Source organism: Ornithodoros turicata, chromosome 7 (assembly GCF_037126465.1).
Source record: "Ornithodoros turicata isolate Travis chromosome 7, ASM3712646v1, whole genome shotgun sequence".
In the NCBI taxonomy this organism is placed as follows: Eukaryota; Metazoa; Arthropoda; class Arachnida; order Ixodida; family Argasidae; genus Ornithodoros; species Ornithodoros turicata.
This window is the reverse complement of record NC_088207.1, coordinates 52,808,093-52,835,886: the sequence shown is the minus strand read 5'-3', so window position 1 is coordinate 52,835,886 and position 27,794 is coordinate 52,808,093. Positions and strand designations below refer to the sequence as shown.

At 44.7% G+C, this 27,794-nt stretch overlaps 2 protein-coding genes across 4 annotated transcripts; one reads left to right on the top strand and one right to left on the bottom strand.

Moving 5' to 3' along the window:
* Positions 1–2,325: 2,325 nt before the first annotated feature.
* On the bottom strand, positions 2,326–22,876 carry LOC135401532 (ral GTPase-activating protein subunit beta-like). 3 transcript variants are annotated; one of them, XM_064633992.1, is made up of 29 exons: positions 22,564–22,876; positions 22,016–22,220; positions 21,105–21,303; positions 20,681–20,848; positions 20,318–20,551; positions 19,214–19,471; positions 18,556–18,717; positions 18,005–18,277; positions 17,210–17,481; positions 16,455–16,597; positions 16,189–16,292; positions 15,912–16,025; positions 15,636–15,755; positions 14,839–14,925; positions 12,256–12,396; positions 10,860–11,086; positions 9,533–9,643; positions 9,133–9,322; positions 8,687–8,775; positions 7,632–7,756; positions 7,232–7,402; positions 6,952–7,024; positions 6,731–6,895; positions 6,089–6,227; positions 5,773–5,925; positions 4,175–4,402; positions 3,668–3,806; positions 3,127–3,243; positions 2,326–2,629 (listed from the first exon to the last, which is right to left on the bottom strand). In XM_064633992.1, exons 1-29 carry the CDS (start codon positions 22,581–22,583, stop codon positions 2,515–2,517), a joined length of 4,542 nt encoding a protein of 1,513 aa, XP_064490062.1. In that variant the 5' UTR covers positions 22,584–22,876; the 3' UTR covers positions 2,326–2,514. The 3 variants fall into 3 exon arrangements, with proteins under 3 accessions (XP_064490062.1, XP_064490063.1, XP_064490064.1); XM_064633993.1 differs by lacking the exon at positions 14,839–14,925 and having other exon boundaries at positions 22,564–22,875; XM_064633994.1 differs by lacking the exons at positions 12,256–12,396; positions 14,839–14,925 and having other exon boundaries at positions 22,564–22,875.
* Positions 22,877–26,599: 3,723 nt separating this feature from the next.
* Positions 26,600–27,421, top strand: LOC135400082 (uncharacterized). The gene has a single exon (XM_064631820.1). The coding sequence runs from the start codon at positions 26,727–26,729 to the stop codon at positions 27,339–27,341; it is 615 nt and encodes a 204-aa protein (XP_064487890.1). The 5' UTR covers positions 26,600–26,726; the 3' UTR covers positions 27,342–27,421.
* The last annotated feature ends 373 nt before the right edge of the window (positions 27,422–27,794 follow it).

Sequence of the window (27,794 nt, the reverse complement as noted above, 5' to 3'; positions counted from 1 at the left end):
TTTCTCTCGATCACTCCCCATCGCTCGCTTTCTGTCGGGAATTTCCTGCCCTTTTTTCTATCGATCACTCCCCATCGCCGCTTGTTTTCTGCCGAGAATTTCCTGCCCTTCTTTCTATCGATCACTCCCTATCGCTTGTTTTCTGTCAAGAATTCCCTGCCCTTTTTCTATCGATCACTACCCATCCCCGCTTGTTTTCTGTCGTGAATTCCCTGCCCTTTTTCTATCGATCACTCCCCATCGCCGCTTGTTTTCTGTCGAGAATTTCCTGCCCTTTTTTCTATCGATCACTCCCCATCGCTTGTTCTCTGTCGAGAATTCCCTGCCCTTTTTTCTATCGATCACTACCCATCCCCGCTTGTTTTCTATCGAGAATTCCCTGCCCTTTTTCTATCGATCACTCCCCATCGCCGCTTGTTTTCTGTCGAGAATTCCCTGCCCTTTTTTCTATCGATCACTACCCATCCCCGCTTGTTTTCTGTCGAGAATTCCCTGCCCTTTTTCTATCTATCACTACCCATCGCCGCTTATTTTCTGTCGAGAATTTCCTGCCCTTTTTTCTATCGATCACTCCCCATCGCTTGTTTTATGTCGAGAATTTCCTGCCCTTTTTCTATCGATCACTACCCATCCTCACTTGTTTTCTGCCGAGAATTCCCTGCCCTTTTTCTATCGATCACTCCCCATCGCCGCTTGTTTTATGTCGAGAATTTCCTGCCCTTTTTCTATCGATCACTACCCATCCTCACTTGTTTTCTGCCGAGAATTCCCTGCCCTTTTTCTATCGATCACTCCCCATCGCCGCTTGTTTTATGTCGAGAATTTCCTGCCCTTTTTCTATCGATCACTACCCATCCTCACTTGTTTTCTGCCGAGGATTCCCTGCCCTTTTTCTATCGATCACTCCCCATCGCCGCTTGTTTTCTGCCGAGGATTATCTGCCCTTTTTCTATCGATCACTCCCCATCGCCGCTTGTTTTCTATCGGGAATTTCCTGACCTTTTTTCTTTCGATCACTCCCCATCGTCGCTTGTTTTCAGCCGAGAATTTCCTGCCCTTTTTTCTATCGATCACTCCCCATCACCGCTTGTTTTCTATCGGGAATTTCCTGACCTTTTTTCTATCGATCACTCCCCATCCTCACTTGTTTTCTGCCGAGGATTCCCTGCCCTTTTTCTATCGATCACTCCCCATCGCCGCTTGTTTTCTATCGGGAATTTCCTGCCCTTCTTTCTATCGATCACACCACATCGGCGCTTGTTTTCTGCCGAGAATTTCCTGCCCTTTTTTCTATCGATCACTCCCCATCACCGCTTGTTTTCTATCGGGAATTTCCTGACCTTTTTTCTATCGATCACTCCCCATCGCCGCTTGTTTTCAGCCGAGAATTTCCTGCCCTCTTTTCTATCGATCACTCCCCATCGTTGTTTTCTGCTGGGAATTTCCTGCCCTTTTTTCTATCGATCACTCCCCATCCTCGCTTGTTTTCTGTCGAGAATTTCCTGCCCTTTTTTCTATCGATCACTCCCCATTGCTTGCTTTCTGTCGAGAATTTCCTGCCCTTTTCCTATACATCATTCCCCATTGCTTGTTTTCTATGGATCACTCCCTGTCACTTGTTTTCTGCCCAGAATTTTCTACAGCCTTTTCTATCGATCACATCCTATCGCTTGTTTTCTGTCGATGACCCCAATAGCTTGTTTTCTATTGATCATTCCCTGTCACCTGTTTTCTGCCCAGAATTTCCTATCATGTTTTCTATCGATCACTCCCCATCGCTTGTTTTCTGTCGAGAATTTCTTACCCTTTTTCTATCGATCACTCCCTACCACTTCTTTTATATCTATCATTTCCAGTGCTTCAAGATCGGATATCAGTCACTGAGCAACGTGTCAGCTTTGAGTGTTTTTGGTGTCAGTCGAAGTCGTTTTAGTGAATGAAAGACACATTTTAGCAACTGTTTGAATGTGCCAGAGAAGTACAAATGAAAGCAATGTTGGTTAAGTTTATGGCTGGGTTATATCCAGGGGTGGATCGAGGCCCTCACTTTGGTGGTGCAGTTTCTTTTAAGCACATAGTTGAGGAAGGGGTCACCTAATGTTAACATGTTTTTTTTTCTTGGGGGGGGGGGGGGGGGCGATTGCACAACTGCCGCCCCTGACGCTTGGATCCGCTACTGGTTAGATCCAGGTTACATCAAATTACGTGCCAGGGGAGCGGTCAGGTGCAAAAACCGGCGGGACCTGTTACGCATTTTCTTGAGTGGAATTGGGTAGTGACTTGACGCAGCTTGACAAATTAAGCAGGGCATCAAACAATCACAAATGCCATTTCCTTGCTCCTTTAATGTCACAACTTCCACAAGGAGTGATTCCAGCAAACAAACATGGCACTTTCGACTGAGGTTCTGAATTAAGAAGTCGCCAAGGCATTGGTAAATAAATAGATCGGATGCTATGTCATGCAAAACGTAGCTGGCTTCCAACTATAGTACACTTTTTTCCATTCCTTCATTCAACACGTGCTTCTAAACAAGGCCTCATGAAGCTGCGGCTGAGTCTGCTGGAGCTGAAACTTTTTTCCGATGTCCTGGATCTTTGTGCGTCGACGAGCGTGTGGTGGAGGGCACCTGCAATTGAAGAATTTAAAGCTCAACATACATGCTTCTGGAGCATACCTTGTAGTTGGGCATAAATCTTGCATATTTTTATCATGCAGGTGATAAGCACCTAGACACTTTTCATGCCGAGTCAAAAGCTGTGCAAACTGAAATGTTAAAAATTGAAAAAGTGCTTAATGGTGTCTGCAAAAATGCAGATGGCAAAATGGAATATGACAGGGAAGGGTATTTTCATATATGTGAAGAACGTTTCGAACATTACACAATAATTCCGTCGATGTTAAGAAGTTGAGAGAACTGATGTTCTGAGGCTGGAACAACATAGAAAGGACAAATACATACATTGACGTTAAGAATACACATAGACATACATACATTGACGTTAAGAAGTTGTTTTCGTATGAAGAATCATGATATTTGCAGTTTATCTTATAGCAGATATTAGTGCAGTGATAAGCAGGTAATAGTATTGCTTGTATTTTGAACGCCATTGTTGATCTACTTACATTTCTGCTTCGAGGCGTCGTCTTCGGCACACACTCAGCGCTGTCTGGCGGACAAGCACGCCAAGCACTCTGCGGCTCACTACCATCCCATCAATGAGAGGGAGGGCTTGTGACGTTCTGAAACAAATGTTTTTTTTTATAGAAAGCATGCAGTTAATAGTGGAACTTTCCTGATAGGCATCCACAACAGATCCTGCAGTTTTCTGGTGTTACCTTTCAGATCCAACATGTATTCCCCTGCATGTAACCATTTAGAAGTAATCATCATACAAGTAACCATGCTGAAGAAGAACTGAGCTAAACCGAACTATGCTACAGAGTTTGTGTAGTCTGTTCTCCCCTGAGGAAAGCAGCAGCGACAAAGGAAACCAAAAAATTTACAGTAAGGTGAGGCACTCCAGTTATTTAATTATGAAGTTATTTATAGAAAAATGTTGAAATACGGATGAATTGAGAAAAAGGTGCCATTAATGGTTCAATAATGGCATAGTCAGTGCCTATGTGAACATTAAACCACACAACAAGAACAAAGAACGCATACTTGCTCCCTCGTCCCTGGATCTTGATTCTGAACAGTCCGCTCTGCAGGGCATGCACAAAGATGATGAACAGGTCCCTTGTCGAATGAGAACTTGACGTTGATGAGTCATGTCCAACGTTAGTAGCTGGCAAAAGGTCACCTAAGAAATTATGGAATTATGGCTAAGAGAGAATTTTCTTCCTTCTGACACCTCTTTACACAAGGAATCTGCTCAAATATTGAACAGACATGCATATGCGAATGAAGAACAACCAATATCCATTTAACGTAATGTGCAAAAATTTCAGACTCACAGCTTCACGATAACGTAGCAACATCAAAATGCTACTAGAAAACATTCTACCAAACCTGGCATCACAGCAAACAGTATAAGCCAAGCTAGTGTGAAGCTAATAAACTTTCACATATATGTATAGCTGCATCCTATGCCGAGAACATTTGACTGGCAAGACACGACTTCTACTGCTGTAAGGCATCAAACCATTCATACGAGCAATATTCTCTTACCGAGAGGGAACGTAATGTGATCCTCAAAGCTCTCCAACCACACGACAAGGACTTTGAGGTCACCCAAGAAGTGGGTTAGGGCTCGTGATTGCCGGGAACGCGGTGGTCTGTTGGCTGGTGGTCCCTCGACTAAGTCATAGTTGAAGGACATTGCTCGTGACTTCTCTAGGCTCGACTCCTGTGTTGCTTCCTCCATGCTGCTCACTGGCCTTTCCGAACAACTTTCAGCTGGAAGCGGTAAAAACACAACTGCATAGAAGTACACCAGTGCCACAACAGCAGAAATGATGCTCTCATTCTATTACATACTTATGGACAAGTTACTCCACAGCCTCCCTGGTTTTCTTTTAAATAATCAATCAATCAATCAATCATTACTGCAGAGAAGAAACAAAATTACAGTCTGTTCTCTGTTTTTTTAATGTAGCTGGTCGCAACAACATTTGGCGAGATAAAGTAGCTTTGCCAGCTTACTTCGTCGTCATAGGAATGGTGAGAGTAATGCAAATCACAAAAACTTCATCTCATCACCTCCACTCTGGCCAACGGCAATCATATCACATGCTTGTTACATTTGACAGTACAGTTGTTTTTCGAAGTTACTGTTAGTAAGCTTCCGTCATCTCAACTCATACATGAACTAGGCTCCCACAGTAGGAAGTCATTCAACGGGCACACTGGCACTTTCTCGCTGTAATGTTACAAAGAGTGACAAATTGACGTTTGTGTGCTGATGCATGGGAAAATATGGCAAATATACTTATGCACAGTTATAGTTACTCTTGAGAGAAAGCCTCACTTCCTCTCTGTTACGTTCCCATCAAATGTGCATCACATATTTTTTCCCTGTGGTCATGGTTGTGACCTGTATGAGGATAACCATAAAAGGTCTGCATTGTATTAGTACAGTAAAACCCGTGGATAGCGATATCGCTCGTAAAACGATGGTTCATGATTTTACCGTCAAAATATACATTGTTTCTATGGGGAAACGACCCGCGTACAGCGATGGTGTCCGCGGTTCTGAGTACTCGTATAACGATGTGGGATGCTGTCTCGTGCGCGTAACCTCGCGGCAGATAAGATACAGTACAATCTCGATTATACAAATCTCACGGGGTAGCGGAAATAATTCGTATCATCCGAAATTCGCATCAAAAGAATTAAACCCGCGAGTCGTGCGACAGTGTTCTAAAGCAAGCTTCTCCTAAAGCACGCAGGCGCTAGGTGAAGCCGACTTGCGGAATCGTGACGTGTAGTGTTGCCAGAAGATGTCAGATATGTTCCCTGATTCTCTCCACGAGTTCTCTGCACGCTGTTTTCCCAAGCCAGTGCGATGTCACACAGCTTCGCGTTTTTTCTTAGCATCTGTTTCTTTTTGTTTTGCTAGACGCGAGGTGACTTTTCGGGGATGCGCTATTTAGGTCAGCCCTCGTTTAACGATGTACCCCGTATAACGATGGAATTCGCGATTACCGTCAGTATCGTTATACGCGGGTTTCACCGTACTAATTTCCCTGATAAGAATCTAAGATAAGAAGATAAGAATACAGCTGCTGACCAATTCAGTGAAACCTGTCCGCATATTCTGTGCTAACCTTTCGGCCGTGGCATCAGTTCAGCGTTGTCCTCTTTGGGAATGTTTTTCGGAGACGGCACAATCACAACAAGTTCTGACATGACGTCAGACCAGTAAAGAACTTGGTTGTGACCACTGTAGAGGCTTCCACCATGATCTGATGGCAGATCAGCTGCAGAGAGAGCAAGAACAGAAGTTGCAAACAGATGCGGCAAAGGGGCAAATTCATTGCAGCATATGATGCAGATTGATAATGCTTTTGTCCCTGTGCTTTCTTGTTGAAAATTTATGACTTCACACGGTCCCAGATGCGAGCCACGTAAATGTGCACACACCAATATTGAAGTCCCCGCTCGTTACTTTCCAAGACGTTGCCGGATTCCCGGTCCAACCCGTGTGCATCCCTACATCAACTGGCCACCCGAGAGATCGCAGAAATTCCAAGAACTGTGGATGTACATTTTTGCTGCTTGTCTGAAAATAAAGGTCACATTCATCTGGGTTGCAGCGCTTTCCTGGTACCTAAACCACAACCCACTAGATTATAACGACCATGGCATAGGCACCCCTTCCAAGCACCGCATTTGGAAGCTAGCGGTGGCGCTACTCATCGGCCCGGTTATTGCTTCCTCAATTTCTGCAATACTTTTTCATTATTGCACTTTTCATAGCTTGCACTTTTTGTACAAGCGATGCATGTCCCACAGGAGATGCTTTTTTTTTCAAAAGTTGGTTATCATCATCATTCTACGCGTTTTCATAGGAGATGTTGCTGTCGTCTGCTACGGTAGTCGTACGTCTCCTTCTGCACATTCAAATTTGAATTGTCCAATCATGATGTAGAGCTCGCGGGCCGATGAGTAGCGCCCCTAGCGGATTGTGCGGACGAGGTCTTCACAGGGGTTGCCGATTGTGACATGGTCGTTATAATCTGGTAGGTCGTGACCTAAACGTCAGTCTGAGAAAGGAATCCATACAACGTTGCCGAGTATGTCATTAGCAGATGTCTGTCCATCTTTGACGTAGAACACAAACATTGTGTCATTCGTTCGTGATGGAATGTTGTCCAATGCTTCCAGAGCTGCATAGTAGCCTTCTTGGGAATTGTCCAGTGCCATCAGTGGATAGCCATTTGTGTGATTCTGAATAAAAAAAGTAGTTTTCAATGAGGGAGTTAAAGACAAATGCCATGACTTACCGTGCCAAAGTCATCCCACAGAAACCCTAAATGTGAGAGGAAGAGACGTGCAGTCTGGACCTCTTGACAGATACTGTGCAGTGTAAAAGCACAGTGAAGAAATTATAAAATCATTCAATGTGAGGGTAATTTAATTGTGCACATCTAACATAATGTAATATCTAATCTCTATCATAAACTCAGCTTTTGGGGTCAAAGTTCACACATTTTTAGATCAACTTTCGTGCGAGAAAATGAAGCGCTCATCACACTCTAAGGGTAGGAGAGCATGATGACACACCTCGGTGCCTTGAAGTCCGTCTCTGGGTTGGGAAACTCTTGGGACCGCATTGCATCTTCCCATTGGCGGCACACACTCTTCTCCATTTTGGACTGTTGGTCAATGAATCCAAGTATTTGAGCTTGCTCCTTGGTCAGTGCAGTTGATGACAAATCTGGGATGCTTTTGTCACTGTATGGAAAAGACATTTGAATGAAATGAAGGCCACAACCCCACACCATTTTCGAGCCCGTCAGCTGAGAATGGAGCCCCGGGGGGAATGTACAGCGGCCCGCCTGACCCAATAAGGCCCGACGGATATGTGAGGAGGGTGGACCGGGCAAGACTCATCCCCTGGGGCCCGTAATTCCTCTCACGTTCCCTGATCATAGTAATAACTGAGTACGCAACATCAACTTACATCTTACAGACAGGAATGTCCTCGATGCTCTCAGGAAAGTAGCTCGGAGGCGGGTGACTGCGAACGTGTTGGTCATAGCATGGGGATGGACGTCCAGGATTTGAGATGACACAGTGTGCTTCAGACTGCAATAAAGCACTGCCCAACTTGAAGTAATATTAGAATGTAACTACTATTAGTACTATTACAGTGAAGCCCGCGTATAACGATATTGACGGTAATCGCGAGTTCCATCGTTATACGGGGCACATCGTTAAACGAGGGCTGACCTAAACAGCGCGTCCCCGAAAAGTCGTGCGCCACCCCGCGTGTAGCAAAAGAAAAAGAAACAGATGCTTTAAAAAAAACGCGAAGCTGTGTGACAGCGCACTGGCTTGGGAAAGCAGCGATCAGAACTCGTGGAGGGAACCAGAGAACATAGCAGGACAACTTCTGGCAACACTACACGTCACCATTCCCCAAGTCGGCTTCACCTAACGCCTGCGTGCTTTAGGAGGAGCTCCTTTAGGACACTGTCGCGCGACTCGCGGGTGGAAAGCACGTGCTAGTACTAATCATCTCGCGAATTTGAGCAGCATTGGCCAAATACGGAGACACAAAAGCGTTACCACCTACCCTTTCACTGACAGTATTGGAAAATGAACAGTCGCTGTCTATTTTCTTGCCTCAATTTTTATTTGGTTTAATTCTTTTGATGTGAATTTCGGATGTTACGAATTTTTTCCACTACCCCGTGAGATTCGTAGCATCGAGATTCTACTGTATCTTATCGCCGCGAAAATCGCCGCGAGGTTACGCGCACGGGACAGCGTCCAATATCGTTACACGGGTACTCGGAACCGCAGTCTCCATCGCTATACGAGGGTCGTTTCCCCGTAGAAACAATGTATATTTTGACGGTAAAATCATGAACCATCGTTTTACGAGGGATATCGTTATACGCGATATGGGGTTTCCGCGGGTTTCACTGTATAACAAACTAATAATACTACGAATAATAAAATGCCCCCCAGCATATGGGCCAAGGCATGCGAGACATGGAAGCAGAAAGAAACCTTGTGTCGTGGCAGATGTCTCAGCTGCATCGTCCAGGCATGACGTCCGAATGGAACCCTCACGAGCAGCGTTACCGTAGGCAGCGCCCCTGGACATAAACGAAAAACCTGCCATGCGAAATAATCCAAAGATCATCAGGAAGCACACGCGCCGTTACACATTAATTGCACGCCTATTGTGTATCCTTCATATGTAACATGCAAGAACTAATTAATGGCACTTTGCAGAGTTCACAAAGCAACAGCCTACGTAACCTTGCTCAGAGCCAAACTCCATTATGGTCAATGACTTAGGTAGCATGTACCACAGTCCAACACAAGGCTGTGAGATGTATATATATATATTGTTATTCTGCCTAACAATTTCGAGGAATGACAAACAAATAATGACATTCTGATCAATATATATATACTGCCAGTGTTATACCACTTCGAGCAGGGCTCACCTTGGTCGTTCCCGAGGTTCTGCTCTAAAATTGCCACAATGGCGGAGTTCTGCGCGATAAAGTAGCGGAAGTGCTTTCCAGCGGACTCTGGTGTTGACGACTTCGTATCTGCATTGCTGTACTTGAGGAGCATCTCTTCATTAAGCAACGATGACAGAGCTTCAGGACCAGCACGGTTTGGAAAGTAACCCTTGTAGGAGATAATGGAACAAGCCGATATAATAATAAGAGAAGAAGAAGTAGATAATAAAGAGGATAATGGAACAAGAAGATAATTATAATAATAAGAGAAGAAGAAGATAATAAAGAAGAAAGTGGAGTGTAAATGGAATTGATTTCACGAGTAAAGTTTAAAATTACAAAACGAAATTCAAACTTTGGTGAGATAAGATGCAATTACCACATGATCCATCATGCACGACAACAAGGCTTCAGCCGCATCCCCAACACGAAGTGACGATGGCTTCAGTTCTTTTTCTGCTTTCATCAAAGGTGTATCTGAGATCTTGGGCTGGAAATTTTAAACTAAGGGTTATTGGGACGGTTGGCTACTATACTAATTCAATTTAAATCGTCAACTTTGTAAAAAGAGAATGTTGCTTTAAAATAGCGTGAGACTTTGAAAGATCAGCGGATTACTACACTACGAATGAATCATTTGTCCCCAAGGCATGAACTTTGTGCAGTGTCTTTAACAGTACAATAAATTTCGTGCTGGGAGACAACCATTTCTTTTGACGGCAGTCACTTTCATCCTGCGAGGAATGTTACATGGTTGTATCTCAAGCGATTTACATGCAGTGATTACGGCTGGTTGCTCTCACAGCCGGTTTTGAATGAATAACCATGGTAATCTAGTGATCTGGGAAGCCTTTGTCTAGAGCGTGTGTGTATTTATCCAGAAGACCATCCTGGTTCATCAACGTAACTACTGCCCTCACAGGACATCAGGTAGTATGTGCGACAATTGCTGGACGCTACTGTCTCATGTAGAAAGATGAAGAGGTTGCATTTCAATGGAAAACAGTAAATGTGATTTACTATACGGCTTCATGTATAGAGGGAAAACCTGCCTTTGTCATGCCTAAGTCTTGGCATTGAACAGGAGACGGAGGGTGCAGAGTAAATATAGACATCAGCATCACACTTACATAGAGCTAGTTATGTAAAGGTAAATGCAAGGTAGGCATAAGTACCACTGTAATGTTATGCAGACGTTACGACACTGAAAGATGAAAGTCACTGGAAAGGTTAGCCAGCTGTAGCACTCAAACCCACATCTTCTGGATTGCCGGTCCAGGGCTCTACCAATTGAGCAAAGCTAACACGCCTTCTCAGCGACTTCCAGGGTGCGTCATCTGAAGGGACAAACCAGCCACTCTCTCTCACTCATCATCCTTTCATGAGACTTTGCATGTATTTGTCCCTCCTATGTTGTTCCAGCCTCAGAACATCAGTTCTCTGATTATGACACTGTTGAGACATAATCAAATGTGACATTTTCATTGTACCTTCAAAACTGCCACAAAATTAATGTTTAGAAAATGATTGCAAAAGATGGTACTATATATGAACCCACCACTGTAAATTTGGCAGTGCTGGTGCCCAGGTGCTGGTGGCAACCCTGGCTATTGTCTCAAAGAAAGCCTATCGTAAATCTTCTACGTCATTTCCAGTCTAACCCTATCTTGGTCGGCATTAGGGTACGAGATAAGAATCTGAAGCACCTGGGACTTGGACCCCGATATTCCGAGTTCGACCACCTCGAGGACATAGTTGACACATTCGTTGTCCTGAAGGAGAAGCGGGTGTTCCACAAGCCACGCCGTCAAGCACTGGAAAGCGGCAACAATGGTCGAGTGCAAGTCACGCGAATGTGCAGGCGGAGGTCGCTGGCACTGAAACACGATGAAGTCACAGATCCACTTCACGGCACGGCGGCACTCCGGCGCATCTGCACAAAGCAACTTACGCGCGTGAGTTGGATAGGAATAACACATTCCAACATGGCTCATAATTAGACCCTGAAGTTTTAGGGTTAAACCCGATTTTTCCCCGAATTTGCACCCCAAATCAAGGTCCACCTGTTTCGGGTTAAACCCGATCTCTAACCGCAAAACTGCACCTAAGTTATGCACCTGAAGGTAAAGACATACTAATTTTTCACAAAATACATGGTTGACCTCTACTTCTGATACTTCTGACACTCTGGATGAGCGCTAGAATGAACGTTTAAGCTGCAATAGAGCCTGATTTCTCCCCGAATTCAGTCTGATGTTAATTTTTACACCCGAATTTGCATGAATTTTTGACATTGAGTTATTGACCTGATTTTCATCCCCCGAATTTGGAAAAAAATAAAACCCGAAAACTTCAGGGTCTACTCATGATGAAGGAACTATACAGAAAGAAATGAGGCTGCACATCAACTGCATATCTTAGTAGCAGTGACAGGAAAGCTATGCACGAAACATTGCAAAAAATACAGGGTGAATTCAGCAAAGGTTACACATTACGATCGAGTCGTAAAAATATAAGACAACGTCTCTGGTGCTTCAAACTTTGGGGACTGGTAGTCATTCGCCCGAAGTTTTACCCTGCTTTTTTTTCAAACCGTATCTCTTTGTAGAAAAAAAGTTAGGAGCAAAGCCAATTCTCATTCCACGCATTTCCTATGGACTATACCGCCCGCAAAATGCCATTTTTTCCTCCGTCTGCTTCACGTTCATATCACCACGTATAGGTGGCGCTGCCTGGAGAAGAAGCAAAACCAGAACCTATGGAACAACCAGATGGATCGGATGGAGGGGTTTAGAGGCAGCGCCACCTATACGTGGTGATTTGAACGTGAAGCAGAGAGATGAAAACATGGCGGTTTTCAGACGGTATAGGCCATAGGAAATGCATGGGGTGAGAATTTGCTTGGTTTCTAACCCTTTTTCTACAAAGTGATACCATTGGAAAAAAAAAATTTGATAAAACTTGAAACAAATGACTATAAGTGTGCAAAGTTTGAAGCGCCAGAGACGTTGCCTTCTATTTTTATGATGCGATCTAAATGTGTAACCTTCGCTAAATTCACCCTGCATGTACGCATATTTCTCCTCTTGACGGTAGCTTTACCTTGCTGATTTCTGTGCACCTTAGCCAGACCAGAGAGCACCTCCAAAGCAGCTAGAGACACGTGAGTGTCACTCTTCCATGACGAGATGAGACGGTGACAAATCAAATAGATAGCCCGCACAAATAGCGCGCTTGCAGAATCTGGTGGGAATGTCAACGTCAGATAATTATTTCTGCTTCGTGAGGCGTAAAATGGTGTTTTACGGGACAAGCAAGATGCTACATAAAACTCAGGGACACATCTGACAAAGACAAAGACAACAAAGTTTTCGACAGCAAGACTCATTCACGTGAGTCGCAACACGGATCACTTAAAAACACAACAGAACAGGTTACTGACAAACAGCGTGCCGTGGTGAATATGCTGAGGCAGGAAGTGCATGAAAAGGAAGAAGCAGAAGTTTCTGTAACCAGAATCTCAAATGTACGCAAAGACTCCAAAGACGTTGTGTCAGTCGTGCAAAGGTATGTTATCATACAATGTACATTCTTGGAAATAAAATGTGGGAAGTGTCGCGTCTAGTTTTGGCAAATAACCTCATGAATGTTACTAACCATGAAAAACCTGTTTAAAAAACGCCTGTATCGTAGGAATGAGATGCATTCTTCGGTTGGGCACTGCTTTGTCTGCCTCTTCTTTCTCGATAGCACAGGAAGCAATAAAGGTGGTTTGAGGTGATGCGGCGGTATAAGAAGTGTACCAGAAATGTACTGTAAATCTGTTACATGCATGTCTTACGATATTGCAGCCTATCTTATTTTACAGCTTGGTCTACAGAAGTTTAAGGACACTCCTTCAGGAAAACGAACTCGTTTTAGGGAAAAATGACAAAAAAACAATGACAAAAATGTGTGGTTTCTACACTAAAAAACACTACGTGCAGTAGCTTGAAATTTTATGCCATTTTCGGAAAACAAAGACCAAAATTAAAAACTAAACAAGCACAAAAAGCTATCTCAAAAGTACACTCTTTATTTGGAACATTGCATTTCTAGTGAGTTAGGGAAACAGCAGATTGTTCATTTATAATCTGTGTGATGCTTTCAGCATACTGTTTTCTTTAGTGTCAGTAGATGGCGTATCTGTAAAACACAGCACGTGAGCCCTGGGGGTGTGAATTGTGAGAGGTACACATAAGAGCCACTGCAGTCGTATCCGAGCGGCTGCAGAAAATAATAAAACTTTTGTTGTTGCTTGTTCAATTTGCCTTCTTGTGTCTTCTCATGCAATGCGACTGCTGGGATTCGCTCCAAATCAAATTTGGTAATAAAATATTTAGTGACTAGATCTGCGAACACATGATGATTCACACATGCTTTCACACAAAAAAAAAAACTGGTCACAAACAAATTTTTTCTTCTGAAAACAGAGGATACGAGCAGTTAATGCAATGACACAATCACAATGCTTTCTGTGTAGGATCATTCTGGCACAGCAGCAGAACAATCTCAACAGATTCAGTCATTAAAAATCGTTACTACGATTAAACTCAGCTTATTGTTAGTCACAAAATCATCTCACAACCTCAGTAGTTATTACAATCACAAGACATGACGTGAAAACGACGGGGGAGGTGGAGCAAAACTAGCTTTGCATAATGCTCATGTTCCTGGATTGCTTAGCTAGCTAGCATCGGACCAATTTTTGTTTTCATATTCACTTCTGGGTTGAGTAACAATGGTGACTACAGCTCCATGCAGCGCGTGGGCCAGAGCTGAAGACCTGTGCAGAGGACTTACAGCCATCTGCATCCAGTTCACATCCGCTGTGCTGTTTCGCTTTCATATATACTTGAGTGTTATCCACACCCAACCCATATATAATTACAATAATTATTCGTACATTGTTCTAATCTGCAGGACAATGTTCTGTAGATAGCTGCTCATGGAGGTGCAGTATTCAGCCAGAACTGTCAGCCAGTTAGGTTATAGCAGATTGTTTGCTAGTTACGGCGTGCAGTTTAAGCTTGCACACCACCCATATATGTAGGGCCTGACTTTTTAGGGTTAAACCCGTATCCGCCCGATATTTACCCCCCCGAACAAAATCTGTAAAATTCGGGTTTAACCCGAATCTACCCGAAAACATCCAGGTCACGTGGCACACTCATAAGCGTGCATTAAAATAAAGTTTGATAACATTGCTAAACATTAGTTCCGTGTTAAGACAAATTTTTATTAAACAAAAAAAATCACCCTAATACACCCGAATTCCTGACGACAGAATATGCCGTAACGGGATTTAACCCGAATACACCCGAATTTTCGAATAAAAAATATCACCCGATATTTACCCCCCCCCGAATTTGGCCAAAAATAAAACCCGAAAAAGTCAGGCCCTACATATATGTAACATCAGAACAAGTTGCCCTCCAAGTCAGCTGTTACCAAAAAGCTGTTCAATTTTATATTTGAAGTTTTCATACAGCCTTGCGCTCGAGGGTCAGACCTGTTTTTCGGGCATGAATTATATGTTAGTGCACGGTGTTGTGTACAGTGCAGTTTTTATCTCCTCCTCCCCGTTTCACGCCAACACGGACCACACGATGCAAGACGGGTGTCATCTGTGAGTGGCCGAATTACCAAGATTTTCCTCTGGAAATGAATCTTGCTCCAGCTCAGGTGTCAAACTATGCGATTTTGCTCTGTAGGAACTTGGGAGCTCCTCGTCTGCAAGTAAGAATCGGCACGCGTTGCCGCCACAATGTTACCTCACAGTCCAGGCTTGACACAGTACAGCTCGATTCATATTGAAGCTGAATCGACTATGTACCGCCGAACGCACCATCGTTTTTCAACAGCCATATCCTAAACGAGTTGCAAAACTAGACGGATACATACTGTAGACAACAATGTCAGCCATCTCCACTACTTGTGTCTATAATAACTGTGCCATTAGTCCAAATAACTGTGGTACCTTTGCGGCACAATGACCAAGAGCAAAAATGTGCAGTTTTTTCATTCACACAGTATGCATACATATAAAGAGGGCCTGAAGTTATAGGGTTTAACCCGATTCTTCCCCAAATATGCGCCCCCGAATTGAAGGTTGCCTCTTTAGGGTGAAACCCGATTTTTACCAGGCAAATTGCCCTCACCGAGACGTCTGTATGAATGCGCACAAACTCGTTTGGCAGCAAATGCAGTTACATCACCGTTTGTACCAAACCAGTTAGTTTTAGCAACTGAGCCAGATTTCTCCCTGAATTTAAAATACTGGAAGTTTTTCCACCTGAATTCGCACGAATTTAGAGCGCACATTTATTTACCTGATTTTTACACCTGAATGTAGAAAAAAATATTTCCCGAAAACTTCAGGCCCTACATATTAATGATATAATGATGAGTAACCCTACCAAAGACTGCAAAGAACCACCAACCTGAGCACAGAAGGTTGGAGTATGTCATATTGGGGGGACAGTTTTCTTGGGTAGAAGGCTGAGTCACCTGATTTGCTTCCTCATAAGCTGTTGCATCTTGGACACAGAACAGTAGACCCCCTGAAAAGGCACAGACTACAAGTTTGGTACAGAATCCAGGTGCACACAATTTAGGCAATGAATCTGAAAAAAACTATGCAACTGCAGGATGTACGTTGTTACCAGCAGCTTTGCAGCAACAATATCGCATTCATCTAAGAGGAAAAAGCAGTGTACCTAATAACATTTGAGTGTTGGTGGAGTCGGACTCATTCTGCAGGGCGCCAATGAGCAGGTTCATGAGTCTGGGACGCAATGTCTGAAACGTCACGGACTGGCCAGTTCCGAAATCTGAGAAAAATCACAGAGATCGCAATGAAGAAGTCAACACCTTTCGCTTTGCACAATATATACATTATATTGCTCAGCAACGCAACACTTTTCTACCTGCTCACATGACTGTTAGGGATCAGTACAAGCAATTTATAACCTTTTCTAACAGCAGGAGGCGTACCTTTGAACTGCAGATTGCCATAGTGCAGAGGCAACGAGAGCATGGACAGAAGATGATGAGTTGCGGCACATCGAAGATCCACTTGGGAGACGTTCGGAACAGACCTGCATTTGCTTAAGCAGCGTTACAGAGCAGTACACTGTATCTCGGACTCATTAGACAATGCTTGCACTGAAATAATAGCTGTGATTGGGAAGAGTGACATTCATTTTCTACTGTGAGCATCCCCATTCTGTCATGTAAAGGTTAGGACCTGTCACACTTGCCTTATCTTAGATTCTTTATCAGGTGAGAAGACAGATTCAAGGGCATGAAAGAAGAGCGGTAAGAGGACATTCACTCCTTCCAGGTCTTGACGAAAAAGGTCACACGAGTTGAGTAGGATGCTAGCCACAACCTGGCTTTTTGTCTGGATATTAAATGATTAACGAATGAAAATATGCAAAATATGACATTTTCATGCAGAAGTGAGAAATTACATTTTGTGGTAAGCTGCACCATATCACAATATAGCTCCAGCACCTACTGGTGTGTGTAAAACTACACATGAAGAGCCTTTAGTTGTCAAAAAGGTGGATTTCGCGACTTTAGTTGATTAATTTATAATACGTATTGCTGCTATGCATAGGGCCCTGTGTTTTGGGGGTTGACATTTTTTGAAAATCGGGAGTAAATATCGGGTTTTATTTCAGGAGCCGTAAAACAGGGTAAAACAGATTTTTGAGTGGAGAATTAAAAAAGTGCTCCCCTCGTTTTAGATTTAACACACGATATGCAACAGCTGAAACTTAATGGCCAATGCATCATGTTCTCCGTTGCACATATTGGTGGTTGAATTGGCACTTTGTCATGTTCATCTTCTGTTTTTTTTTTTTTCAGGTTTTACCCTAAGTGATGATGTTGCAAATCCGGGGGCAAAAACGGATTTCACCCTAAAACACAGGGCCCTACCTATGCACCAAAGACCAATGCAAATGACACATCTTCAAGCACCCACTAACTAGAAGGATAAACGTCGCACCTCAATGTTGCACAACACATGGCGCAGTGACAGGTAAAATCGGGCAAAGTAGACAGGAAGTATCTCCTCGCCCGTGCGTTTCGAACAGAAGAGGCGACAGAGTGCTCCCGCTGCTTCTGCCTGGCCGGCTTCAAAGCTTTCCGCATTCAAGCACGGAGGAATCTCGATGGAGTCTGGCATCCCTGGTAGGGACCCTCCACCGCCCGTGCTACGAGGCCCAGAACTAGTTGACTCCAGCAGGGAACTTGTGCGTGAATGTGCTGAGTCACCACCTAGGCATTTCAGTGTGCAGTACAACAAGCGTCAGACTCCATTTTTCCTAAAATTTTGAGTGCTTCGGCAAGACACAACATGATTAGAGCTTGAAGTTTTAGGGTTTTACCCGATTCTTCCCCGAATTTGCACCCCGAATTGAAGGTTCACCCTTTAGTGTGAAACCCGATTTTTACCCGGCAAATTCCCTTCACTGGGATGTCTGTAGGAATGCATTAACTTACTTGTTTGGCAGCACATGCAGTTACATCACCGTTTCTACCAAACCATTACAGTTAGTTTGAGCAACTCAGCCCGATTTCTCCCCGAATTTAGCATACCGGGAGTTTTTTCACCCGAATTCGCATGAATTTAGTGCACACGTTTATTTAGCCGATTTTTACCCCCCGAATTTAGAAAGAAATATTTCCCGAAAACTTCAGGCTCTAAACATGATGTATGGAGTGAAAAACTAACATTACGGCACACCATTCAGCATTCAATTACATTCCACAGATTACAATTACGAGACTTTGTACTCACTCTCGGATGGAGCAGTAGACGATGGACTGACACAGTGCGCGTCAAGGTCAGATCCAACAAGTACAGCTTCGAAGAGCCAAGACCCATAGAGATGAAGAACCGAGTTGCATCGAGGACGTAACAACGATGGAGTGGAACGCAAGAACGGCGGCAGCGGTAACGGGGTGGAGGGCGTTGATGCCAGCGATGGGTGTTGGGGCTGAGGTTGGGCTGTCGAAGATGAAGTACTGCCGCCCGAACGAATGTTCGCAAATACGCCTGGCTTTGTCATGCCTACGTAGAACCCAAAACCGTAAGTAGGCTGACTCTCTCGTTATTACAGCGTGTCTACTGTGAAGCTTTTTGTGAAAGCTGCTTCAGAGCTCCCCCTACAAAACCACCCTAACACTGCCACTAAAGACATTTTATGTAGACAAAGCCTGACATAATCGCAAGGCACTGAAATTGTTTGATTTTCGAACAATCATGTATGTGAACAAAATTGTAAGCCTGTTGCTGATAAGAAAGCCAAAATGTTTCATCGTTTGCTTCCTGTAAGGACAAATTCGAACCTTTGAAATTTGGAATGGCCGTTATCCTGTTTGTTCCTCTTCGCTGATGTGGAGGCGTTGTGGTCGGTGCAGTTGACGGAGTGGACGAGACGCTGGACGCAGATGCTGAATGAGATGATGGTTGCTTTTGATGCTCATCTTCAGCCGCTGTGTGACTGATACCTGTCATTCACACACACACACAAAAAAAATACATCATTAACACAATGTTAATGTATTTTTTAGTCATAGTACTTCATTTAGGTCAACTTTCCTACACGAAGTTTGCACAAAACTGGGTGGGAATGCAATTTTGGACCCTAAAATTTGAGAAGTCATGTGCAGCACTCTCCCTTTCAATGTAATGAATTTGGAGCATTGACTTCAGAGTAATCTTGAAAAGAAACTGCCACTTATCAGGAGGGCCCCCAAGAGGCTCTGCACTGCATCATGTAAAAAAAAAGGGGGACAAAAAGTCTCGTAGTCCCCATTTAGATAATCTACACAGGCAACATTGAGTTTGGGCGATATAACCATCCCTAAAATATATTTCTAGCTCTCTGCCTTTTCTTTACAGCCATTCTGCTGAGGTGTCTAGAGCAGCACACCACCATGTCTACCACAAAGCACAGAGATATGGAGGGCCCCACACAATAATAAGGACGAAGAGGGGGCTCACCAAGAAATGCATCGACGAGCATAGCAATGCCCGCCATGGCCCGGTGAAAGATCTGAGGCAAGACAGCCAGGCATGGGTTCTGGAAGGGGTCAACGATAGTGTCATTTCTTTCTAGCATGCTGTAGAAGCCAGGAGTCTGGCTGATAACTTCCGGGCGGCACAGGTCCACGGGATCTCCGAGCACGTGCAAGAATCGGTACCACGCCTGCGCCACATTTTCTTGGCACATCTCCGCCGGTAGCACGTGCAGCTCATCCTCTGCAAGACGCACAGAAGAGGAATCGATCGGAGATCTCCAGTTGCAAACTATTGTTTCTTCACACTCTGGGAAATATTCCCCACACTCGGGGCAAAGTCCATGCGTCGTGCCGCAAGGGAAGACGAAGACCAAGAAAAAGGTGCAACAAAACAATGGTTTTATTACGTGGCTCTATCGTGCAACCGAAAAAAAGGTCACAAGTGTGACCTCAGATGCTGCTTAAATCCTTAACGAACCCCGGATATCACCCCTAATGTCATTCAGCCACATACTACGACCAAAACAGTGATAACAGACCACTGACTGCAAACTCACCAGTCATGTCTTAGCAGAGAGCATGTAAAAAGAAAGAATGCCGCATAGATGAGCGGACAGTCGAGACCATTTAGACATTCTGTCACAGTAAAATACAAAGTACATCGCATTGTTTCACGTAACATCCGTTAAATTCAGTGTACTCCACCACCACATTAACTCACTAATCTAATGGGCTTTCTTTTTTGTAGCTATAATCACTTTTGAGAGCAAGCCCATGTTTATAACGTACATTGCAACGCTACAAAGTTGCAGCATTTTCTTAAACCAGTGAACCAACTGCATTAACGCTGCGCAACATGTAGTGTCGAACCACCCGCACACACCTAACGCTCCAAATCCCTCAAAGTTGACAGACTTCCTCGATGACTACCACCCAGAGAGGCCCAAAATTTTCCACAAAAGCAGATCCTAACCATGTTACTGGTGCTTTTGTGTAAGAGTAGTATGCCTCCCAACATGCATGCAACAGACAACACCATCAAGGCAGCAGATACCATCTGCTGCGATCAAACAGAAGACACACTTACCCATCTTAACTTCTGGATAGTGATGCCCGTACATGAGCCTCAACATTCGAGCGGTTAAAAGCAAGTTGACACGATTCCATTGCACAACGAGTGCGGCACGGTGCCGCCAAGTACAGCAAAGCTCACGCAAGGTTTTCCACAAGTTCGGAGACGGAAAGCAACGTTGGCAGGACAGCAACCACACCTCGAAAAGCACCGTTAAAATACGCTCACACAGGTGGCTGCCTATGTCGTCTGCAACGATAGGAAGAAAAATGTGTTTGACCAAAATGCAGAAAATGTGTTTTCATTGAAAAAGATTCAAACGTGACTGAACAGTTTGACATTATGCCATCAGTCTTATCATACTAAGGCATTTTATACCTTTTCCAGAGGGAGGTGCTAACAAGGTGTCGCTGATTGCCAGCAGAAAGAGAAGGATTTCATCCCACGTCGCTTTTTCAATGCATACAGACTCCTGCGCGACAGCTTGAAGTCGCCGCAGCACTCTATGGCACAAAACAGCTTGGCGACTGATTGTGTCCGAATTTTCTGAAAAGTGTGGTTGAAGCCGTTTTGAATACATGAATGCCGAATGCACCCTAGGTGAACAGCATTTGTATTCATCAGCATCGTTAAAGTGGCAATTCTGGATGTTCATCCCGAAGTACCCCATGTTCCTCCTCCACTATAAAGGGAACCCTATAAAGCCTCATATGGGAAACCCCAGGTGCCCATGCATCAAACACGGACAACCAGCAAAGTCGTCGCACAAAGAGAAAAAAGAATCGTGACAAATCTTGCTTACGCCCATCTTCACGTGGCACAAAGAGGTTGTAGAGGTGACGTAACATGCGCCGGACGTATTGATTTGCATCATCCTGTACAGGCTTGGGAACGCAAGGCTTTGGCTGAGTCAGGGCCTGCAGCCACTCGCAGTACACATGGACGCAATCACGTATGGCTTCATGCTCAGACAGTGGCAGCTGCAGGCCAAAACATATCACCTGTGAACAGAGATATACATCAGTGATAAAAGAGATAGGGCGCAGACTAACTGGTGCATGATGATGTTATTCGTTCCTTCATCATATACATCAGCGGTTCAGCAAGCACCTTTTGGCGGAGTGATGAGTAAAGACTAGAAGGAGGTATGCCCACGGAACTTTCAAATGTGAACGAGATAATGACACTATGGTTTCTTTGCATGTTTTTTGCAGCATGAATGGACTGCACTAATTAGTCTGAGAGCTTGTCATTATTTAAAAATAAGGTGGCTGACATAAATGAACACCGCGCAATGTTGGATCTCATAGCGTGTGATACTGTTTGTTGTTTTCAACATGTCAGCAATGTTGTAAAGTGAACATGAGAGAACTGATGTTCTGAGGCTGGAACAACATAGAAGGGACAATCACATACAAGGCCTCAAGTTGCCTAAGAAATTAACGACTTTTAATTAACTTTAATCTTTCATCATGTCTCATTGTAAAGAGAACATTGTTGTTTTCAATGTGTCAGCAATGTTGTAAAATGAACACCAGATCATAAATCCAGCAAACCTTGTTCTTTGCCAAAATTGTGCTTACAGTGCAACATCAGGTGAAAAGTATGGGTATTTGCGTTGTCCTTCACTCATGCCATTGCAGGTTGGAAAGTGTCTTAAAAAGATTTGGCAGCAGTTTTTATATTCTCTATTAGGAAGCCTTTACAACTCACCTCCATACACCAGTTGACTTCAACATCTGATACCAGGGTACTCGGTTCACAGTTGCCACCACTGATGCCCAAGTTGGCAGCAAGGGAATGGACCACTGCTGTAACCACATCACGACCAGCGGCGCAGGGAAATTTTTGGAGCACGCTTGTGCATCTTTCTCGTGCATCTTGAGCTACTGGCAAGACTAGCCAGTCATAGTACATCCTGATAAGAAAAGCGGGGAACATCGACACTGTTGTACAGTATTCAAGAACGTGGCAAAAGTATGGATCAAGGTACAATACTACAAAGATAGCTGTATCGCTGCACAGAAACATTGACAGAGAGAGACACATCATCGTAACTCAGTGTTTTTGAGCTACTTTCTATGAGATGTAAAAGCAAAACCTGTGGAAAATTCTACAATTAAGACTGAGGGACGCGACAAGCTTAAGCCGTTCTGTCAACCTACTTCACATCTGTGTCTTGTTCATGTACTGAATAGGGGCAATGACAACTACGATTACACGTTCAATGATCGTACACAATGTGAAAATCCGATAACTACCTGTCCCTAGGACGGCCCATTCTTTCTGACTGCCGCAAAAAAGGACTCGGCAGAGGGACACCGAAATCACACGGGTGCCCAAACCAGCTGGGCTGGAGACGGAGCTATGACACGCCTACTACATTGCAAAGGAGGGTTAATTATTCGCTAGAGAGGCGAAAGCTTGTTTGTCAAGGCTCGTTTTACACTGAACTTCCCACACAAAGCCACTAATGAACTGCCGGCCTAGTAACACTATAAGTTAGCATACGAAGAGCATTTCCGTGTGCGAACTAGAACATAAACAGAGAACCATGGAAGCGGCCATTGACTTGGCAGTTCTGTCGCGTTTCTGGAGAATCCGCTGAGTTTAGCGGTGTGGGTGTGCTTTAAGTGGACGTGATATTGCCCGCGGAATAGCCGCAGAGGCACACAGCAGAAAATGTGCTAAAATTATAGTCCAGAAAAAAATAATAAATTTTCAGCCAACTGCAATATTGTAGCCGTGCATTCGTCCTTTCAAGGTCATTCTTTCCACATTCTCTTACAGACATATGAGATTGCTTCCCTGAGGTCCGAGCCCATACTTTGACAGCGTTGAAAAGCAAAGCTTTGAAATTGTTATGGTGCAGCATATTTCTGTTGGATGCCACTCTGCGTTTGTACTTTGGGTGTCCCAAGTTGCAAATACACAGACACATAAATAATGAGAATTCGAGTCCTGGCGCATCGCCGCTGTCAGGCAGCCTACTGCCTGATAGTTGTCAGTCAGAAAAGATGTTGAGACAATCTGCAAACAAGAAGAAGTCGCACTTTAAAAGCGATAAAACCCCCGTGCCGGGAAACTTATCGCTTTTAAAGTATGAAATACCGAACAGCCCAATTTTTAACCATTTTCGAAGAAGTCGCACTTCTTAAAATTTGCACTTCCATGAGGCAAGTACCCAAGAGGCAAGTACGCAACAGGAAATATCAACGCATAGAGGCTGTCCTAGGTCAGCGCCTAGGTGCACTGTTTTGGACCAAGGTCCTATAAGTTATGCAATAGTGAATGGGCGTGCATCCATGCCCTCATTACAGATCGCTCTTGTTGGTTAGGCTCACAGGTTAGATGGACAAAAGATATAAGATGTGTAAGACTAGAAGTGAGCTTCATCTGGTATGGGAGAGAAACCGTAAGATTCACTATGGAAGACAAAATTGGGAAGAATGTGGAGGGAGCGTACGGTGACGTTGTCTCTGATAATGGATTCTGCAGCACTCACCTTGCTGACACAAGGGTTTGGCGGTCACCGCTTGGCAGTGTATGCGCACTTGTGTGGCATATGTTGCCGAAAGCGGGACTCCCGCACTGCGCGCGCGATTCGCATCCTTATGCCAACATGTTCTGCAATCGACTGGGAAGCATTATGATATCCTTTACGATGTGGAGGCGACCAGACGCTGCCACAGGGAGCCGCGGACTCCCATACTGGCATAAGCAAACTGACATATACTGCGGGTAACATTCTGTGACTGCATCCAGTCACTGCATGCGCGTTGCCACAGTCGCCTACAGAAACGTGTGTATGAAACAAGTTCTGCAATATGCATAGATAAAAAAAAATAGATTAGTATTGTATCTGCAGCTGGGGAAGACCCAGCGCTAAGGGCATCATGGTGACGTACTTTTGTACGCCAATCAGAGGGCAGCAGGCTAACTTCGCAGACGATTATTTCCGAGCTCATCTGCTCCGTGCTTTCCAGACGTTCACCTTTGTCAAGGGCGTGATATCGTTAGTCGATTACAGCATGATATTTTCGCGTTTTTCCAAAGAGGCAATTCCGTCACACTCTCAACATCCGGCGACTGCTCCTGCAGTATATTTACCCAAATAGCACAAGAACTACGCCAGTACTGCGCATGATATTTTCGGTACCATGGTCAGTGATTACGGAGGAATAAAACGTCACAATAGTTTCGGAATCAATAGGGACGAAGACGACCGCTCGTTTAAAGTGAATCCAGCCACAGGGTCTGGCTCCCTGTAACATCTCAAACGGCTGTTCACCAGGTCAAAACTTCAAAGATGCGGCATATTTTCAACAATGAAATGACCGGGGATGCAGCGGAGGAGCATGTTTATATATGTGCTTCCTTCATTTAGAATGTACCAGTTCTTTTTTCGTTCTCTCTCCTTTATTTTTTAATTTATTTTTTGTTCTACGTTACAGAAACGTTCGCGGAAGCCCTCGTTGATACAACTAACACGATGAGGCGGGGTAAGTGGTGACAATTCATTTGAAGCGCTTTTGGCAGCCCAGAAGGACGAGACAATGCGGTTAGGTTAGACAAGGCAGTTGTCCTTGTCGTTACGTCTCGCCCTATCTACATTGCCCCGTCTTTCTGGTCTGCTAGAGTCACTAAATAGCTATTTAGTAACTCTATGGTCTGCCACAAGCGCTTCAAACTGGCTTACACGTTCTCTAGTCTGACTAAAAAAGCAGGAGCCGTGACTCAGGAGTCGTAGATTGGCCGGGACTTTCGGGAAGCACTAAACTACGTCAGTTTCTCAAAGTATTCATCGTGCGCATCTACACAGACACCGCTGCCGCCGCCGTAGCAACTCTTTGATGTCCTTGGCGCCGAAAGAAGTGGGCTGCTGTCGTATAGCCACTGCAGGACATCTTTCCGGAGGGCTTCATCTGTGTGGAACGTCTTTCCCAAAAGATGCTCTGAAAGGGGACCACGGCTGAGCCAAGGTCGAGGGTTTACCCCCCCCCCCCCCCCTCTACCCCGAACACGCGCCTTTGGTAGCACATTTTGGACAGGAAAAAACGGGGGTGCGATCCTCCACCCCATGTAAAGTTGCCACATAACTCTCTTCCAAAATATTCTTCTGCTATGAAAGATGAAAGTCACTGAAAAGGTTAGCCAGGTGTAGGGATCGAACCCACATCTATCTGTTCCTTCTATGTTGTTCCAGCCTCAGAACATCAGTTTATCTCTTGTTCAGAAGATGTGGGTTCGATCCTTACAGCTGGCTAACCTTTTCAGTGACTTTCATCTTTCATCGTTGATTTCTAAGGCAATTTGAGGCTTTGTTTGTATCTGTCCCTTCTATGTTGTTAAAGCCTCAGAACATCAGTTTATCTCTTATTCTTCTGCTGCCTTGGTTGGTTGGTGGTGGTGATGGTGATGATGAAACTGCTTGCCGATGTAGGTCACGATTGATTGGTGCAGGGTTGCAGGGATCACCCATTCCGAATGGAATGGGCGATCCCATTCCATTCGGAGGAATGAAGATTTGTGACAATTCCATTCCTTTCAATTCCTCGGAATGAAAAGGTATGGTCAATGCCCACGCCTCGAATGGCTTGGCAACCCCAATAAAAGAATTAGGACCGGTAACCGTACTAGCTAGCCCAGCAGTGCTATAGAGGAGATTGACATTACCCAGCACGGAAAAAGCACAAAGACAAGGTTATTTCGCCCTCCTCCTCTCCATTGGCAACATTATTACAGGAGTTTTCCACTGCAGTAACTGGTGCAAGTGATGTGGGGTTGCGGGCCTCACACTAGTGAAGCCAAAATCTCCATTTTATTTTTTTCTTAAAACCAAACCATCGCCTTTGACCGTGTGGAACCCAGACCATTACATTCCAATTCCATTCCGCTTGCAAAAAAAAATAAGAAATAAAAAAATGCCCAATTCCATTCCGGGCTGGAATGATTCCAACCCCGGAGTGGCAACTCCGCAACCCTGATTGGTAGGTTGGTTCGATGGTTGGTGGTGGTAGTGCTCAAAATACCGGTGGTGGTGGCGATAGGGCTTGCCGTTGTCAGCCTCACGTAGGTGGGCAACGTCACGGCTGACGCCCTGGGGGAATATGCGTCCTGGGCCGACTTCTAAGGGAACTGTGCCGACATATGTCTGAAAGAGTCTGAGGAAAACCCGGAAAAACCCCAGACAGCACAGCCGGTACCTGTGCTCAAATGCCTGTGGTTGAAAGAGGTTGAAAGTTGATGCGTTTGATAACAGAGCCACCAACCAACCAACTAACGCTGCCTCGTCAAATTCAAATCTCGTCTTTGGCCACAAGAAGTCCACGCGGTCACGTGCCTCGCTCATCCATTGGAACCTGACCATCATGGGCGAAATGCCGCGAAGCCTGTCCTGTCGCTCTGCAGACTGATCTAACGCATGGCGATGGCACCAACACCTCTATCAACTATCGTCTGCATTTGCTTCTGCGTACTTCCGTGCCTGGCAGACAAGTCGGACCCCAATTTTGTGCACACCTTCAACCAGAACTTTCTGGACACCATTATCCGCACCAAGGACAGCAGGACGTTCCTAAACGATCTCATCAACAAGATTCAGAGCTTACTCAACGATTCGAGTCACCCCGCGCACTATTCCACAGCAATGTTGTTGCAGAAGCACGACGACGTTTCGACAGGTCAACCGCTGAAAGAGCAATCTGTGCAGACGACTCTTTCGGAAAGTGCTTCAAAGACTACTGCCGTGACTAGTGACTTTTCAGTGCCGTTCGAAAACATGACGATCTTTAACGAGACAGCCGCGGATATGGCAGTGGAAGGCGAGTTGAAGAAACTTGTCAAACAGGACACTCGTCAGAGGGTGGCAACATTGGGCGTTCTCATCTGCTTGACATTTGTGGGCACGGCGACGTGCATTGTGGTCATCGCGCTGTACTCCTCAAAATTCAGTGGTATCGTCTTGCTCAGCAACGGCCGCTGGTGGTGTCCTATGGTCACACGGGGCAGCGGTGTTGAAAGGCAGTTGTTGGTATAACTGTGTGTAGTGTCCAGATATGTACATGCGGCATTTTTTCCCTAGCGTGTTGCGTAGAGTCAAATAAATAGCAATCTTTACGTTCGGTATTCTTTAGGAGTATGACGTCATCATTGCCCGTCGAAGGCCAAATTCTGTCTCCTCACCACAGCTGTTGGCAGTTTTCCAACGTGGGCCGGGGAGCGGAGACCGGAAAGGTTCGCGTACTGTGCTAGAAGACAGATGCAGCAGTTTTTTGTTTTTTTTAAATTTCAGTACAAGCGATTGTCGCACGGAAAATGCGTTCTCGCTAAAGTTGTTTTCGTCATCATTGTGAGTTTTGTTGCTGTCGTCTGCTACTGTCGGCTTCGCACATTCAAGATTCTATTATCCAATCATCATGGAGATCTCGCGGGCCGATGTGTAGCGCCCCTGGCGGACAGGGCGGACGGGCTCCTACGTGGGAGCTGCAGA